Source organism: Xiphophorus maculatus, chromosome 8, assembly GCF_002775205.1.
Source record: "Xiphophorus maculatus strain JP 163 A chromosome 8, X_maculatus-5.0-male, whole genome shotgun sequence".
In the NCBI taxonomy this organism is placed as follows: Eukaryota; Metazoa; Chordata; class Actinopteri; order Cyprinodontiformes; family Poeciliidae; genus Xiphophorus; species Xiphophorus maculatus.
In genome coordinates, this window is record NC_036450.1 from 2,523,607 (window position 1) to 2,536,918 (window position 13,312).

At 43.3% G+C, this 13,312-nt stretch overlaps 1 protein-coding gene across 4 annotated transcripts in view; it reads left to right on the forward strand.

The window, feature by feature from the left end:
* Positions 1-13,312, forward strand: part of wdr7 (WD repeat domain 7) — a 59,288-nt gene that overhangs the window by 24,148 nt on the left and 21,828 nt on the right. For all 4 annotated transcript variants that reach the window (XM_023338058.1, XM_023338057.1, XM_023338060.1 and 1 more), the window contains 3 exons: positions 149-267; positions 1,089-1,212; positions 5,796-5,909. In XM_023338058.1, the coding sequence (XP_023193826.1) occupies positions 149-267; positions 1,089-1,212; positions 5,796-5,909 (357 nt within the window). The remainder of the gene's footprint in view (positions 1-148; positions 268-1,088; positions 1,213-5,795; positions 5,910-13,312) is intronic.

Below are 13,312 nucleotides of genomic sequence, written 5' to 3' on the forward strand. Positions count from 1 at the left end.
ATGATCTAAATAAACCATTTCATGTTATGTGTCGCTGCTAAACGACGGCGAAGCGGCGTTTTTATATGGCAGCAGTGACGCTTGTGGATCAGCACCATAGAGACTGGGTTGGGTGGATTTTGCTGATCTTTGGCGTCTCTGTGTGCAGGGTGGAGCCAGCTGGCCGCCATGCACTGCGTGATGCTGCCGGACCTCCTCGGCCTGGACAAGTACAGACCGCCTCTGCTGGAGATGCTGGCCAGAAGATGGCAGGACCGATGTCTGGAGGTACGCAGAGATCTGAGAGAGCCGTTTCTGCATGGCTTCCTTTACAGGAAGTCTGGGCATTGACTAGACCATCGATTCAGTTCTTATTCAGTCATTCTGTTAAAGATTCGGTGTTATGTTTGGGACGATTGTCATGTTGACAACCCAGTTTTTAATACTTTGGTTAAGAGATCAACACATAGTTCCCACAACTCTGAACTGAAAGTGATCCGCCGCCATCTTGGTAGCCAAAGCATGGATGAACCGTGGCTTCAAGATCAACGAACAAAAAGATAAACACTCTGGACCAATGTGCCAGAAAAATGTATATCAACAAAATGGTTGCTGCTGGGATCGACCCGTATGAGACAGATAATGGAAACGTCTCAGACAAGCTGCCTGCGATCTCTACTACAATAACCACGCCATATCGCTCAGTAGACCACGGACCAAAGACTGCTTGGTTCTGTGGGGCTGTTGCTGTAAAACAAGCCCACATCACCACCCTGCCTCTAATGTACATGATGTTCTGTGGTTGGTTGCCTCCAAACATTGTCCAGACGTTTGTTCTGTCGTTCCACAAGTCTTTCCCTTCTTCCAGAGGCTTTTTCCTTCAGCTCTTCCAAACAAACCAAGCTAGTTCAGTGATCCTCTGTCATGACCTTTAACCTTTAACCTTTGGCTTGTAGAGTCAGGGATGGACTTTCTCTCTGACTTGGGGGACAACGTTAGGAAAGGTTGCTTCTGTGTAAAATACCATTTCTGATATTTATTTGATTTCTTCTTATGACGTTCTTTGTATAGATGATTGAATATTGTTCTGACCCGTTTCATTGGTTTAGGTCCGGGAAGCGGCGCAGGCTCTCCTCCTGGCCGAGCTGAGGCGGATCGGACAGTCCGGTCGGAAGGACACCATCGATGCCTGGGCTCTGTACCTGCCCCAGTATGTGGACACGGTCAGCTCCCGTAAGTTTCATCCTGACTTTAGGAGGACGAAGGTTTTACAGGCCGATGGGTTCTGAGGTTCTGGAGACGCTGGCCGGGCCGAGCCGGTTCCTGCTGGTCACACATTTACATCCCAAACAGTTCAGCTGAGACTTTAGGCAGAGTTCTTATGGAACAACGATGGGAGGGGCCTGGTGATGTCATAACGGCCGACCAATCAGAACAGAGCGGGGGGTGGGAAATAAGATGGTTTATGTTTTTACATGAAACATCCATCCATCCATCCATCCATCCATCCATCCATCCATCCATCCATCCATCCATCCATCCATCCATCCATCCATCCATCCATCATTGATTTTTCGATCCACTTCACCATCTGCTTTTCTGTCCTCCATCTTGGTTTTGGTTTCTTTCCTTCCCCAGTTTTCAAAATAAAAGTTTTTTTAGATAGATGTTCTGTGAATTTATTCTTTAACTTTTTATTTATTCTTTACAAACTGTCTAAGAAGGACAGAGAGCTGTGGCAGCTGAATGTGAAGTATGAATCCGTATCCTCCAGTGGTTTTTTTAATGGACATGTCAAACCCTGATGAAGGTTTAATGATCCGGTCCTGGTTCTGACCGGTCCGGGTTCTGACCTTCCTCATATGAAGGTTTATTTGGTTTCTATGAATCAATCAGACATAAAAAAAACAATTTAAAGTCACTGTGGACAGCAGTATGAAGGTGAAGTCGTTGCCACCACACAGTTGAATTTCTGCTGCTTGTCTCGTGTTTCTGGTTTGTCTCTGATGATGTCGCTGCCTCCCTGCTGCTGATTGGCTGCTGCGGCGCAGGAAGCGGGCGTCGGTCTGTTCCCTGGCGTCGACCCGCTGGCTATAGTTAGACCTGCTGATGGGAAGAAAGGTGAATCTGCACCTTGCTTTACTAGAAACCGCCTCCTGAAATGCTGCATGCGTCTGAGCGCAGGAGCCGCGGTTGCAGAGGATGGTGGGAGTCTCTTGGGGGAGCGGTTGCCATAGCAACGGGCACCGGTCAGTGTTGTGTTACCGCAGCAGGACCGCAGGCGGGGGACTGAGGGAGATGGAGATAGAGAGAGGTCAAAGGGTCACCGAATCCGATCCCCGGAGCAGGCCGGCCCGTAAGACGACTCCGGCTGGCTGTGGAGACCCGGAAAAATCCCAGCAGGGTTCTGGAGCGGTCCGGAGGAGTCAGGAGGGGTCCAGATGAATCTAGAGGGACTGGAGGGGAACAGAACCGCTGCAGCGGTCTGGTTGTGGTTCTGGTTCTGGGTCTGGGTCTGGTTCTGGTCTGGTTCTAGTCCGGAGGTTATAGAAAACGTTTTGTCCCGTCAGTTGAATTTGGTTTGTTTCTATATGAGAAATGGGTCCAGTTGACCCAGTTCTATAGAACCCAACATGAATGAATGAATGAATCCTTTACAGCTGAAACCAGAAGTTTACATACAGAAAGAAAAAGACAATTTTCTTCAGACCAAACTTCTATCTGTTCTGGTTCTAGTTCTAGTAGCTCATTTAGTTCTCATTCTAGATCCTCCTGTTCTACTTCATGTAGTTCTAGTTCATTTAGTTCTAGTTCATCTAGTTCTACTTCATTTAGTTCTAGTTCATCTAGTTGTACTTCATTTAGTCCATCTAGTTGCAGTTCCTTCATGTCTCCAGCTGAGCCCAGGTGGCGCTGCAGCAGCTGCAGAAACAGGAAGTAGTTTCTGGCTGATCAAAGTTTTTCTCAGCCAGTTTGACTCCTGATTCGTCCTGCGAGGCCAGTTGCCTCCTGGGAGTTTTGTTTACAGGATGGACATGAATGTGAGGGACTCTGGGTGATCGTCTGTCTTCCTGTGTGAGTGACCTTTGACCCTGCAGCCTGGACTCCTCCTCTGCTGCTTGTATTGTTTTCTGGAGCATCTGTGCGGCAGCCTTCCAGGTTACGCTCAGCGCTCCTGATCAAGCAGCGGTTCTGTTCGATTAGCCGCCGCCGCGTGTTTCCAGCCTGCTGTGGCTAATTAGACACAGCGGCCATGTTGCAGGCGCCGCTAACGGGCCGGTTCCTACCGACCCGTCCGTCCTTTGTGTTCTGTCCCTTTAAACGCCTCCAGGTGAAAGGTCAGCCGGGCTCTGCTCGCTGCCGCTGCCTCGGCTCGGCGGCGTTTCCCGCCTCTAGCGGATCGATTCAGGTGTTTCCTTCAGACGCTGCTGCTTCCAGAAGATCACAGGATGGGAATAATTTAGGGATGGAAAAGTCTGGAGTTTAGGTTAAACATTTTCCATGTCAAGCTAAATGCTAATCAGACCGACAGAAACAGTAAAAACCTTTCTAACGATGTGAACAAACGCTACGACAGGCTTTTGTTTTTATTACATCATTTTTAGCTTCATAAATTAAAATTGTGTTGATAAATTAACTTTTGCAGTTTTTGATCCACTTAATCTTTCTCATACGAACATCGTCAACATCTCCAGCCTTTAAGAGGTTTTCTTCCAGGATTGTCCTGGATTTATCTCCATCCCCACAGCATGATGCTGCCACCACCATGCTGCAGTTTACCACCACTCTTGGTGATTAAAAAGTTAATATTTTTCTTGTGTAAAACAGAATCTTCTGGTTTCTTTTAGTCGTTCTCTAGTTATTCCGGGTTTGTTCCTGTCTGCTGGTGGTAATGGTTTGTTTTCCTTGCTAACGGCTAACTGGAGTTTTAATCTGCAGCTTTTCAGGACAAGCTGCAGCGCCGGTTTCATCAGTGTGAAACGGGGGGGAGGCGGAGGAGGGATGCGGGATAAGTGGGAGGGTGGGGGCGTGATGGCGTGCTCCAAGGTCAAGCTTGTCATGTCAGCCATGACACATTGCTCCCAGCATGCCTTGTTAACCTCCTGGACCTCCTCCTCCTGTCTGCTGTTTAAAACATTCACTTCTTGATGTTTTTAAAGCACAGCCGGCCCAGCGGCTCGCTCCGCTTCCACATCCTTTTCATTTCACAGTCTCTGTGAAATGAAAAATAAATCATTTGGAACAAAAAAAGGAGAGAAAACAAAACATGAAAGTCTGTCTGCAGGTGATTCTGTTTGAGGTTCAGCGTCGGCTGTTACCTTATGGAGGAAAAACTTTTGGAAAAATTAAAGTAAAAATATCAAGAACTGAGACATTTACTGAAATTAATAAAAACAGTAATAAATTATTAAAATATCACTGATTAATTTAGTTCTCATTTTACAGTTTCTCTGTAAAATGTTCAAACGAAGCTGTAAAAATATAAAACATACCAAACATTACTGTCCATGTAAAAATAATAACTATGGTTGTTTTTGAGACATTGTGTGTGAAGTTAGCCATTTAAAATAAACCTAATCCCACCTGTTTAATCCACTTTAATCCAACTCTAGTTCATTTGTGGAGTTGTGAATGCAAACTCTAGTCAGGAAGTGGACTACAGTGCAAAGCATTCTGGGTAAACACAACCAAACCAGACGTGCTAGCCTAGCGCTGACGGGAGAAATGGCTCGAGTTTTTATGACTAAAAATCTGACGCCTGATTTTAGTTTCCACTTGCTGAAGGAGGAAGTTGCGCTCAGTGTCTTTTCAATGTCGTTTCCTTCAGTGGGTCTTGGTGCAGCGCCCCCACAGGCCAGGAGGGGAACAGGTTTTACTGGTTTGACTCAGCAGAAAATGAAATGGATGTTTGATCCCAAATGGAACCGAGTCTACCGGACCATCAGTGTGAAAACAGCCTGGATATCTGGGCATGTTCTGGTTCTGCCCGGTTAATTAGAGCGTCGTTAGAACCGGACCTTTCTGCTGAGTTTCCCTGGTGGAAACAGTTTTCCTTCTGTTCAGCCACAACCTAGCATCCGTTATGTTTTAATTAAGTCCAATTAAGTTTTTATCACTTTAATGTTCCAGACGAATAATCAGCAATCAGGCGGCGTATTGGTCTTCTGTCAGAGTGTGTGTGTGTGTGTGTGTGTGTGTGTGTGTGTGTGGGTGTGTGTGTGTGTGTGTGTGTGTGTGAAGTCGTTACTGAGCTGTCTGCAGAGTCTCAGCAGGTTAATTGGAACATGAAGCGCTGTGTTAACCAGGATTTATCAGGGTAATTACACACTCTGTAATTAGAGGTGTTTTATTGGCCGTATGAAATTGTTTGTGATGTTTTAGTTACTGATGTCTTTTTTTCTCTTTGGTTTGTTACATTTCTGCAGGAAACAGACATCAGTGTGTCCAGCAGAGTGTTTGCACTCATTTATCAGAGTGTGTGTGTGTGTGTGTGTTTCCCCACAGATTAGAGCGTTGTTGACTCTGTTACCTTTAGCCGCTGCGTTCATTAGAGCGTTATCATTCATTAGTTTCAGCTGCTAATTAAAATCCGCTCTTAATTGGCAATGCGAAGATAATTCTGTCATTTATTCTCTGGATAACAGGGAGGCCCAATAAACCTTTATTAGCTGCTTAACCAGAGCAGTTAGCCTCTTAATGAGGCCAACCTGATGAGGTTTTCCTCACACACAGCAGCAGCGCTGCCGCCCTGCTGCCTGCAGCGACACCTGCTGGTTTTATGTCCTAACCAAAGGTTTTCGGCTGGTTTTCCGCAGCTGGAACAGCAACAGAGACCGCGCCTCAAGCCCCGCCCCCTCCGGAGGCTCAGCCAGTGGAAACCAAGGCTCCAGAGGAGGAGATGGACGTGACCGACGATGACATCACAGCAGGTACCGGCAACGAAACGACAACACTCAGGTTAAATACAATGTGAAGGTCAAACAGAGGTCATTTATCTGCTCTCAAACAAATAAAACTTCACATTTCACTATTACTCTTTGGGAAAGATAATAAAGACTAGAGTTCATCCAAAAGGTTCTACAATTCAATCTGTTTCAGTAAATTCAGTCAAACTGGAGTCTAAACAGAAAATATAATAAAGTTTGGTTCTTGTTTGTATGAGAATTATCTAAATTAAACTGAGATCAGATGATGTAAACCAGGAAGAGATGAAACTAGAATTACCTATGCTAAGCTATGCTACATGGAGCTAAACTGAGCTAACATGTATAAACTGAGCTAAACCTAATTGAAATAAACTCAACTAAACAACACTGAGCTAAATAAAACTACAAGTCAAATAATACTTTGGAAAACCAAGATAAAATAAACCACACTGAATTCAGCTAGCATATGCTAAGCTAATCTACGCTCAGCTAAACTGAACTAAGCTAAAGCTAATTTAACTTCTCCACACTGATTTGATCTAAGATGAGCTCAACTATGCTAAGCTAGTCTAAACTGATTTAAATAAAAATAACTCCTAACTAATCCAAGTGGTCTGATATAAATTAAACTAAACAAAAAACTAAAATAATTACTTTTAATGGACTTTTCTTTTCTTTTACAGTGAAAAATGAAAGCTTGATTCCATAGTCTGTGATGTTTGTGGTTGACCAGGGATCTAAAACTAACTGATCAGTTTGGACGACATTTTTCATTTTCTGATAACCCAAAACTTTTCCTGTTCTTTCTTCTTGAATCAGTTTGAAAACGTAAAGCAAAGGAAGTGAAGTGTTCATATCTTCCCTCTGCTGGTGTTTGTGGTGTCGAACTACAGGTTGTTCCTCTCAAACTGCCTGATGCGCTGTAGATCTGAGGAACCCAGAGATCCTGTTTATCACCTCTGGGCAGCTTGAACTCAGGCGATTTGCTCTGCTGAGTCTGTATTTAAGCCAAACGCAGTAAGTGTTTCTGCATCGGCGCCGCTCTGAGTTCCACTGAACCTGAATGGTGTTAAAAGCCGTTTATCGGTCGCCTGTCCCACAGTTACACAGAGGGGAGGTGAGAAACGGCCGACACCTGCACTACAGGTGGAAACACACACCTTCTCTGAAAACACAGGCTTTCACTTTTTAACCTGAACATTTTCCCACCAAGTCGCCCGATTTATGCTGCTGTGGAAGATTAGTGATCAAAAACTCTGGGGCTGAAAATGTAGGTCCATCTAGATCCCATAATATTGTTGAATATTTACTAACTTCATTGTGTAGCCGTGTGATCATCATCCCACCACCACCGTGCTTCACTGTGTATGATGACAGATCATCTGCAGCGTTTCCTGAGATGTGAGCCAGTTTTAAAAAGTCGCTAAAGACGAAACAAAGGAGGGAAACCTTTAAAGACACAAAGACGAAAGGACAGACATGACGACAGCCGTGCAATCACCTGGCTTCAGGCTGTTTCCACGGCGATAGACTCATCTCATCAATGTGTCGACTCCCCGTCCCTGTCTCACACACACACACACACACACACAAACACACACACACACACACACACACACACACACACACACACACACACAGAGTTCAGGATGTGATGACATTTGTTGCTCGGTGCCTCAGCTGCAAAGCCTCAGAGACACACACACCTGGACCTGGTGGTGTGTGTGTGTGTGTGTGTGTGTGCTGTAATTATGTCTCTAACAGTGTCAGGGGATGTTATTAGGATCCACATCTCACACACACGGTATGGGCAGGACTTATTGCTGAGAAACATCCCATATATAAGGGAAGAGACACATTAGAAAATGAATTTCACTTTTTCTAAATCACAAACCGGATCGGTGGCATTAATTACCAGAACTCTGGGTTTGGATGAAATTAGTTCTGCTGCAGCAACAACAGCTAAATACATCAGACTGAACAATAATTAAACACTTTAGCCTTAAGAGCAGCTTTAAAATGTATTATTTAATTAGCTGAAGTCATTTTAATGCTAATGAAAACTCACCGGTTGGTTTTGTAGAGAACACTGGTCTGAAATACAGAACCTCCTGTAATCTGTTGAGGCTGGTCTGTCCAAACTTTTTGTCACATGACCCAAAATCGATGTGAGGGCCAAACAAAATGTTATTTTACATTCTCAACAATAAACTGAGCATTCAAAACTTTAATTAGGCCACTAAAGTAGTCAGGTTTGTAGTTGGAAAGGGAAGTTTAAATTATTTCTCTGTTTGCCTTATTAAAAGAAATGTTGCGAATTTTCTAGACATCTATTGGAAAAATGAACAAAATTAAATCTGTTCTGACAATAAGGTTCTTTAAAAACGTTTGCTGTATTTAACCAAGTTTAACAAATTAATTTAAAGCAGGTCTGTGTGCAGAACAGGTCAAAAAGTAATGTTATTTAAAGAAATAATCGGTGTTGCCAACATTTTCCATTTTTAGAAGATTTGACTTTGATACTTTTACACTAATTGTAAATATTTATATAACTAGAACGTTTTAATTTGAACATCTGTGCTGGGGGCCATTTGTGCATCAGGAGCCTCATACAAGCAGGCTGGGGTGACTTCCTGGAGGCGGAGTTTCAGAAAGAACAGAAGCTTCTTAAAGAGACAGAGGCCCAATTTCAAATCATTAAATCACTTAAAATATCGAATATTTTATGAGGGGATAATATTTCTTTGAATATCCATATATTTTCAAGTCATGCTTTAAAACGTGTCTCTTTCAGGTAAAAACTGTTTTTACTATTATTATTATTATTATTATGATTATTATTTTTATTACCTTTCTAACTGTTGGGTGAAGAGCAGTGTTGCTGGTTCCCACTAGAGGGAATCCTGGCTCTGACTGGGAGTCGCCCCATCCTCTGGTGGAGAGGTCGACCTCTCCAAGGTCAAAGGCCCCAACCAGCTTCCCACTAAACAAACCCACTTCCACTGAGCTGGGAGACGTTTTTGTTTCCTTCTGGTTCTGGATGGACCTCAGTGAAACTCTCAGCTTTCCACGTTTTTCCACTATATTTTATTTTAGCCGCTAAAATCTGCTGGGATTTCTTTGTACCGTCTCTCTTCTTCTCCGCCATCTTTGTCTCTTCATATCTCCCCTCTGTCTTCCCCAGCGATAGAGGTCAGAGGTCAAAGGTCAGGCAGGCCCTCACCTCACGGTGTCATTAGCCCGGTTGTGATTTGGTTAGCTGAAACGCCACGCTCCCTGTCTAATCCAATCCCCCGGCCTGGGGGGGTCGGCCGGGTCAGATCACGTTTCTCCTCCGAACAGATTGAGCTCATGTGGAGATAAATGTTGGGAGCCGCGACTCTGAGGGCCGCGATTGTTTCCGATGATTGTTCCTCGGTGTCCCCAGAACGGGACGCAGCTGCTGGACGGGAATATTATTATATAACAGCAAGAAGCTCTTCTCTAAATACTGACAATGTAGAGGAATGTTTCTCTGAGAAACTAAAGTCTGACATGTAGATGAGCAACAGTAGTTTTCTATAAATACTAGAGGCGAGCAGATCGATCCAAAATATTGATGATATTGATACCAAGTCAGTATCAGAATAATTCTAAAGTGGTAAAATTAGTACAGTTTCAGATTCCCTGTTAAAATGTTATTACATTTTTTATTGTAATTTCTGAACTCAGATTACGTTTTGCTCTCAAGTGATAATAATAATAAAAATGTACACAAGTTTCTTCTGTTTTTGTTTATGTGACACAATGTTTCCTCTACGCTTGTTGTAAAACCAATGGAAGATGTGACCTTTTATTGATTTGGATTTAAAAACAATTAATTCCTCATAGTTTTCACCATTAAATCCATGAACACAAAAAGGCCACAACTAATTATAAACCAGTAACCAGTAAACCAACCAATCAACACAAGAAACCAACTAAACTCAACTAATTGACCAAACATAACCAACCAACCAAACCAAATAACCAGACTTAAAAAAACCCAACATACCAACCAACTCAGCCAATGTAGATGAAAGTGTTTAGATGAAAAGTTTGAAACTCTTGCTGAGGAGAAAGAGTTTGTCTGTTTTCTCGTCCTTCTGAACTTGAACTCGGTTTGTTTTGTGGTTTCTGGTGAGGACAGGCCCCCTCCCCTGCCTGCCTCCATGCGGTCTAATTGAAGCCCGGCGTTCACGCTGGGCGCAGATAGCTGCTCTGTCTGTGTCTTAAGATGGTAAAATACACTTAACCTTCAGCTGGACTCAGCCCGTTGGAAGGGCAGCCACCGTTTCAGGACTCAAATCTTTTTTCTTTATCAACTTAATTGTGTTTTCAATTATTTCCCCAGATTTTCAGTCTCCTGGCATTTACAGTAAGGACACGGTTCCTTTCCCCGGACGCCGGCCGTCCTTCGTCTTACTGAACGCTTTCCTTCAGCTGGAAAGGCTGGAATATTTATTCACATTTATTAAACATTCCTCTCAGAGTTGTCTCTCCTCCTGCAGCGTTTTCCTTCTTGCACTTTCTCACATCATTTTTGTGCTGCTATTGATCCCCTCCATCGGTCCCCGGTGATCGGGTTTTACCAGTCTCCCATTGATTACCAATGGAAGCAGAGCATGATGGGAAGCTGCTGGGGTTGCCTTTGTAGGAGGGAGCAGAGGGAAGGTTGTGGGTTTGATTGCCCTCAACTCTCCTTATCTCAGAGTTAAGTCTGAGCTTCATGGGTAAAGCAGCAACCAAAACTTCTCAGATCAAGGAAAATATTCAAAATGTCTCTTGGCAGGGATGAAATTCAGACGCAGAATATTTAATATTCACCTTTGGGTAGAAAATAAAAATGTATGTAAATATGGCCTCAAACACCGAACTGAAAACTGGAACAAGATTCTTATAGAAAGATTGAGAATCCTCCCTCATGACATGAATCCTTTATTTAGATGTTTATAAAATTAATGGATTTAAGGATTATTATTATTACTATATAACAGTTTGGACCAGGGGACAAACAGCACAGGTTTTTATTTTGATCATGGATTGGACCAGGAAATGTTTTTCAGTCATTAGAAACTTGACTCAAACTTTCCTGCCAAAGATTTGAGTCTCATTTGGACTTAAACTTTTAAAGACTTTAGTCTTGACTTCGTTTTTCTCCCAGAGACAAAACGTGACTTTTACTTTCAGCCAAAGACTTGAGGCTTGACTTGGACTTGGAGAAATGACTGGTGAACATCTGGACGCTCCGCTGACGTCTTTCTGCTCAGACAGACTCTGGATTCGACTCCTGCAGTGTTTTTATGACCCGTCCCAGTCGATTTTTACGTTAATCTTGACGCGTTTCATTCCTTGTCTCTGTCTGTCCATCATTTTTTCTTTGTTGATTTTTACAGTTTTCTGTATTTTCCGTCTCTCCTCATCATTTCTCTTCGTTTTGTCTTTGAGACGTTTCTGAAGACGTCTTGGTTTCCGCATCAGATCGGATATAAAGTGCTCTTTAAAACAATGTTGATGTGAATTATTAATTTTCTTGAATAAAGCTTTGTCTGAAAGGTCACAGTTTTATCTGCTGAGTGACATTTCAGTTGCTTTTATGACATGTCCTTAATTTGTCCATCCGGGCTCCACAGGTTGCTGCATTACGGCGCTCCGCCTTTCCTTTAATACATTCCTTCCTTTATGGATAATGTCATTTCTGCCAGAATTCCTTTTTATCCCGCTCCATTTCTCGTTTTTATGAAGATTTAGCCGAGCGGAGGCGAGTGCGGAGGGGCGCTCCTCTGTCCTCCTCTTTGCTTTATTGGGTTATGTTTTGGAGTAGGTTGGCCCACAAATAGGATTTAGATGCAATGTCATTATAATAGATCTGCTGGTTGCGAAGGAAGCCGATCGATTGGCTTCAAAAATCAATCAGTGGCTCCGCGGAGCAGAGCGGCTGCAGGTTCGGACCGGCGGAAACCAAACCGCCGGTCCGGCTGGAAAACTTCAAACTTCAGTTCATCTCAGACGATTCGGGGCCAAAATGTCAAGTTGGAAGAACAAAGAGGAACACGGAAACACGATTTAGTTTTTTAATTTTTACCTGCTAATTAAAACATAAACTGAACACATTTTAGTGAAATGAGCAGACGGTTCTCATTATTGCTTTATTTTTGACCAGTTTATTTAACTAAAATGTTTGCATTTTAACTTTAACTATTAAAAGACATTAAAATCAGAGCAAAGATACTTCATGTTGCATCAGTAAAAATGTTGTTTTTAAATCGGCGTCAGCTGAATCGTGATCAGTTGCCCCAAAGGATTTCAACTTCGTAGAAAAAAGACAATTTTGTGTTTTTTTTTTAATTAATTAAGAAACAGAATTAAAATCACAGGTGAGTTTCTTCACACAGTAAGTTGTTGTAAAACATGCAGCGCCGTCGTCCTCCAGCCACTTCCTGTCTTCTTTGTCTTTTCCGTCAGTAGTAACATCTGGTTTTTGATCATACGACTCGTGTGATCTGAAAAGTGTGGCAAAATGCAAATTTAGTCGCAGAATGTAAAAAATTAGTTGGCAAGTTTTTTCACTCTTGCCGTGTTTCCATTAAGCAAAATTATGTTCATAATCCCATTCTGTGAAATTTCATGGAAATGCAGCTGCTGATCCTTTTCTCTCTGGCATCTCCGTCTTTATCTGTACCTGAAAATCGTAAAGAACTCGGGTAGCGATTCCCTCCGCAGCTCAATTAGCGCCGTTTGCTTTGTGAATCAGTCGTCAGAAGCCCTTCAGTCTTTGGTGTCTTTATTCCTCACTTTCTCTGCAAATCTGAACTTTTTAGGGATTCTGGTTGGGAGTCCATCTGTAATTCTGTTATGTACTGGCCCGGTCTGGCCGTAGGGGGATGCCATGTGTAATCCATTTATCAGCTGCTGGGCCTTCTTCCAAATGACAGCTGGCTTTTAGCAATCTCATTATGAAGAGCAGCGGTATGGAAATATGTGGGCAGGGAGCACGTCTGAAAAATGAGCAAAAAACAGGAAAAATAATGTATGAAACTCCTGGGAGGACGGCGCCCGCCTTCATCCTGCGCTGGTCCGACCTCAGGCCGAGCAGCGGGTCGCTCCTCTGGCTCTGTGCGTCTGCCCAGACGGATGCTTTTACTCACTTAACTGGAATCCATCTTGGATTTCATTCCACCTGGGATGTGTTTGCACAGTCAGCTGCTTTGGGATCAAATGGCCGTCTGACGGCGCTTCACTCGGCTCCGGGTGGGACGATAACATCTCCCACAGCCTGGTGGCTTCAGCTGGGAGAGACACAGCCAGTAAATATCTGAACTGAGGACAGCCAGTTCTCCAGATGAAACACTACCAGAAGCTGTTTCCATCCACTTTTCATGCAAATT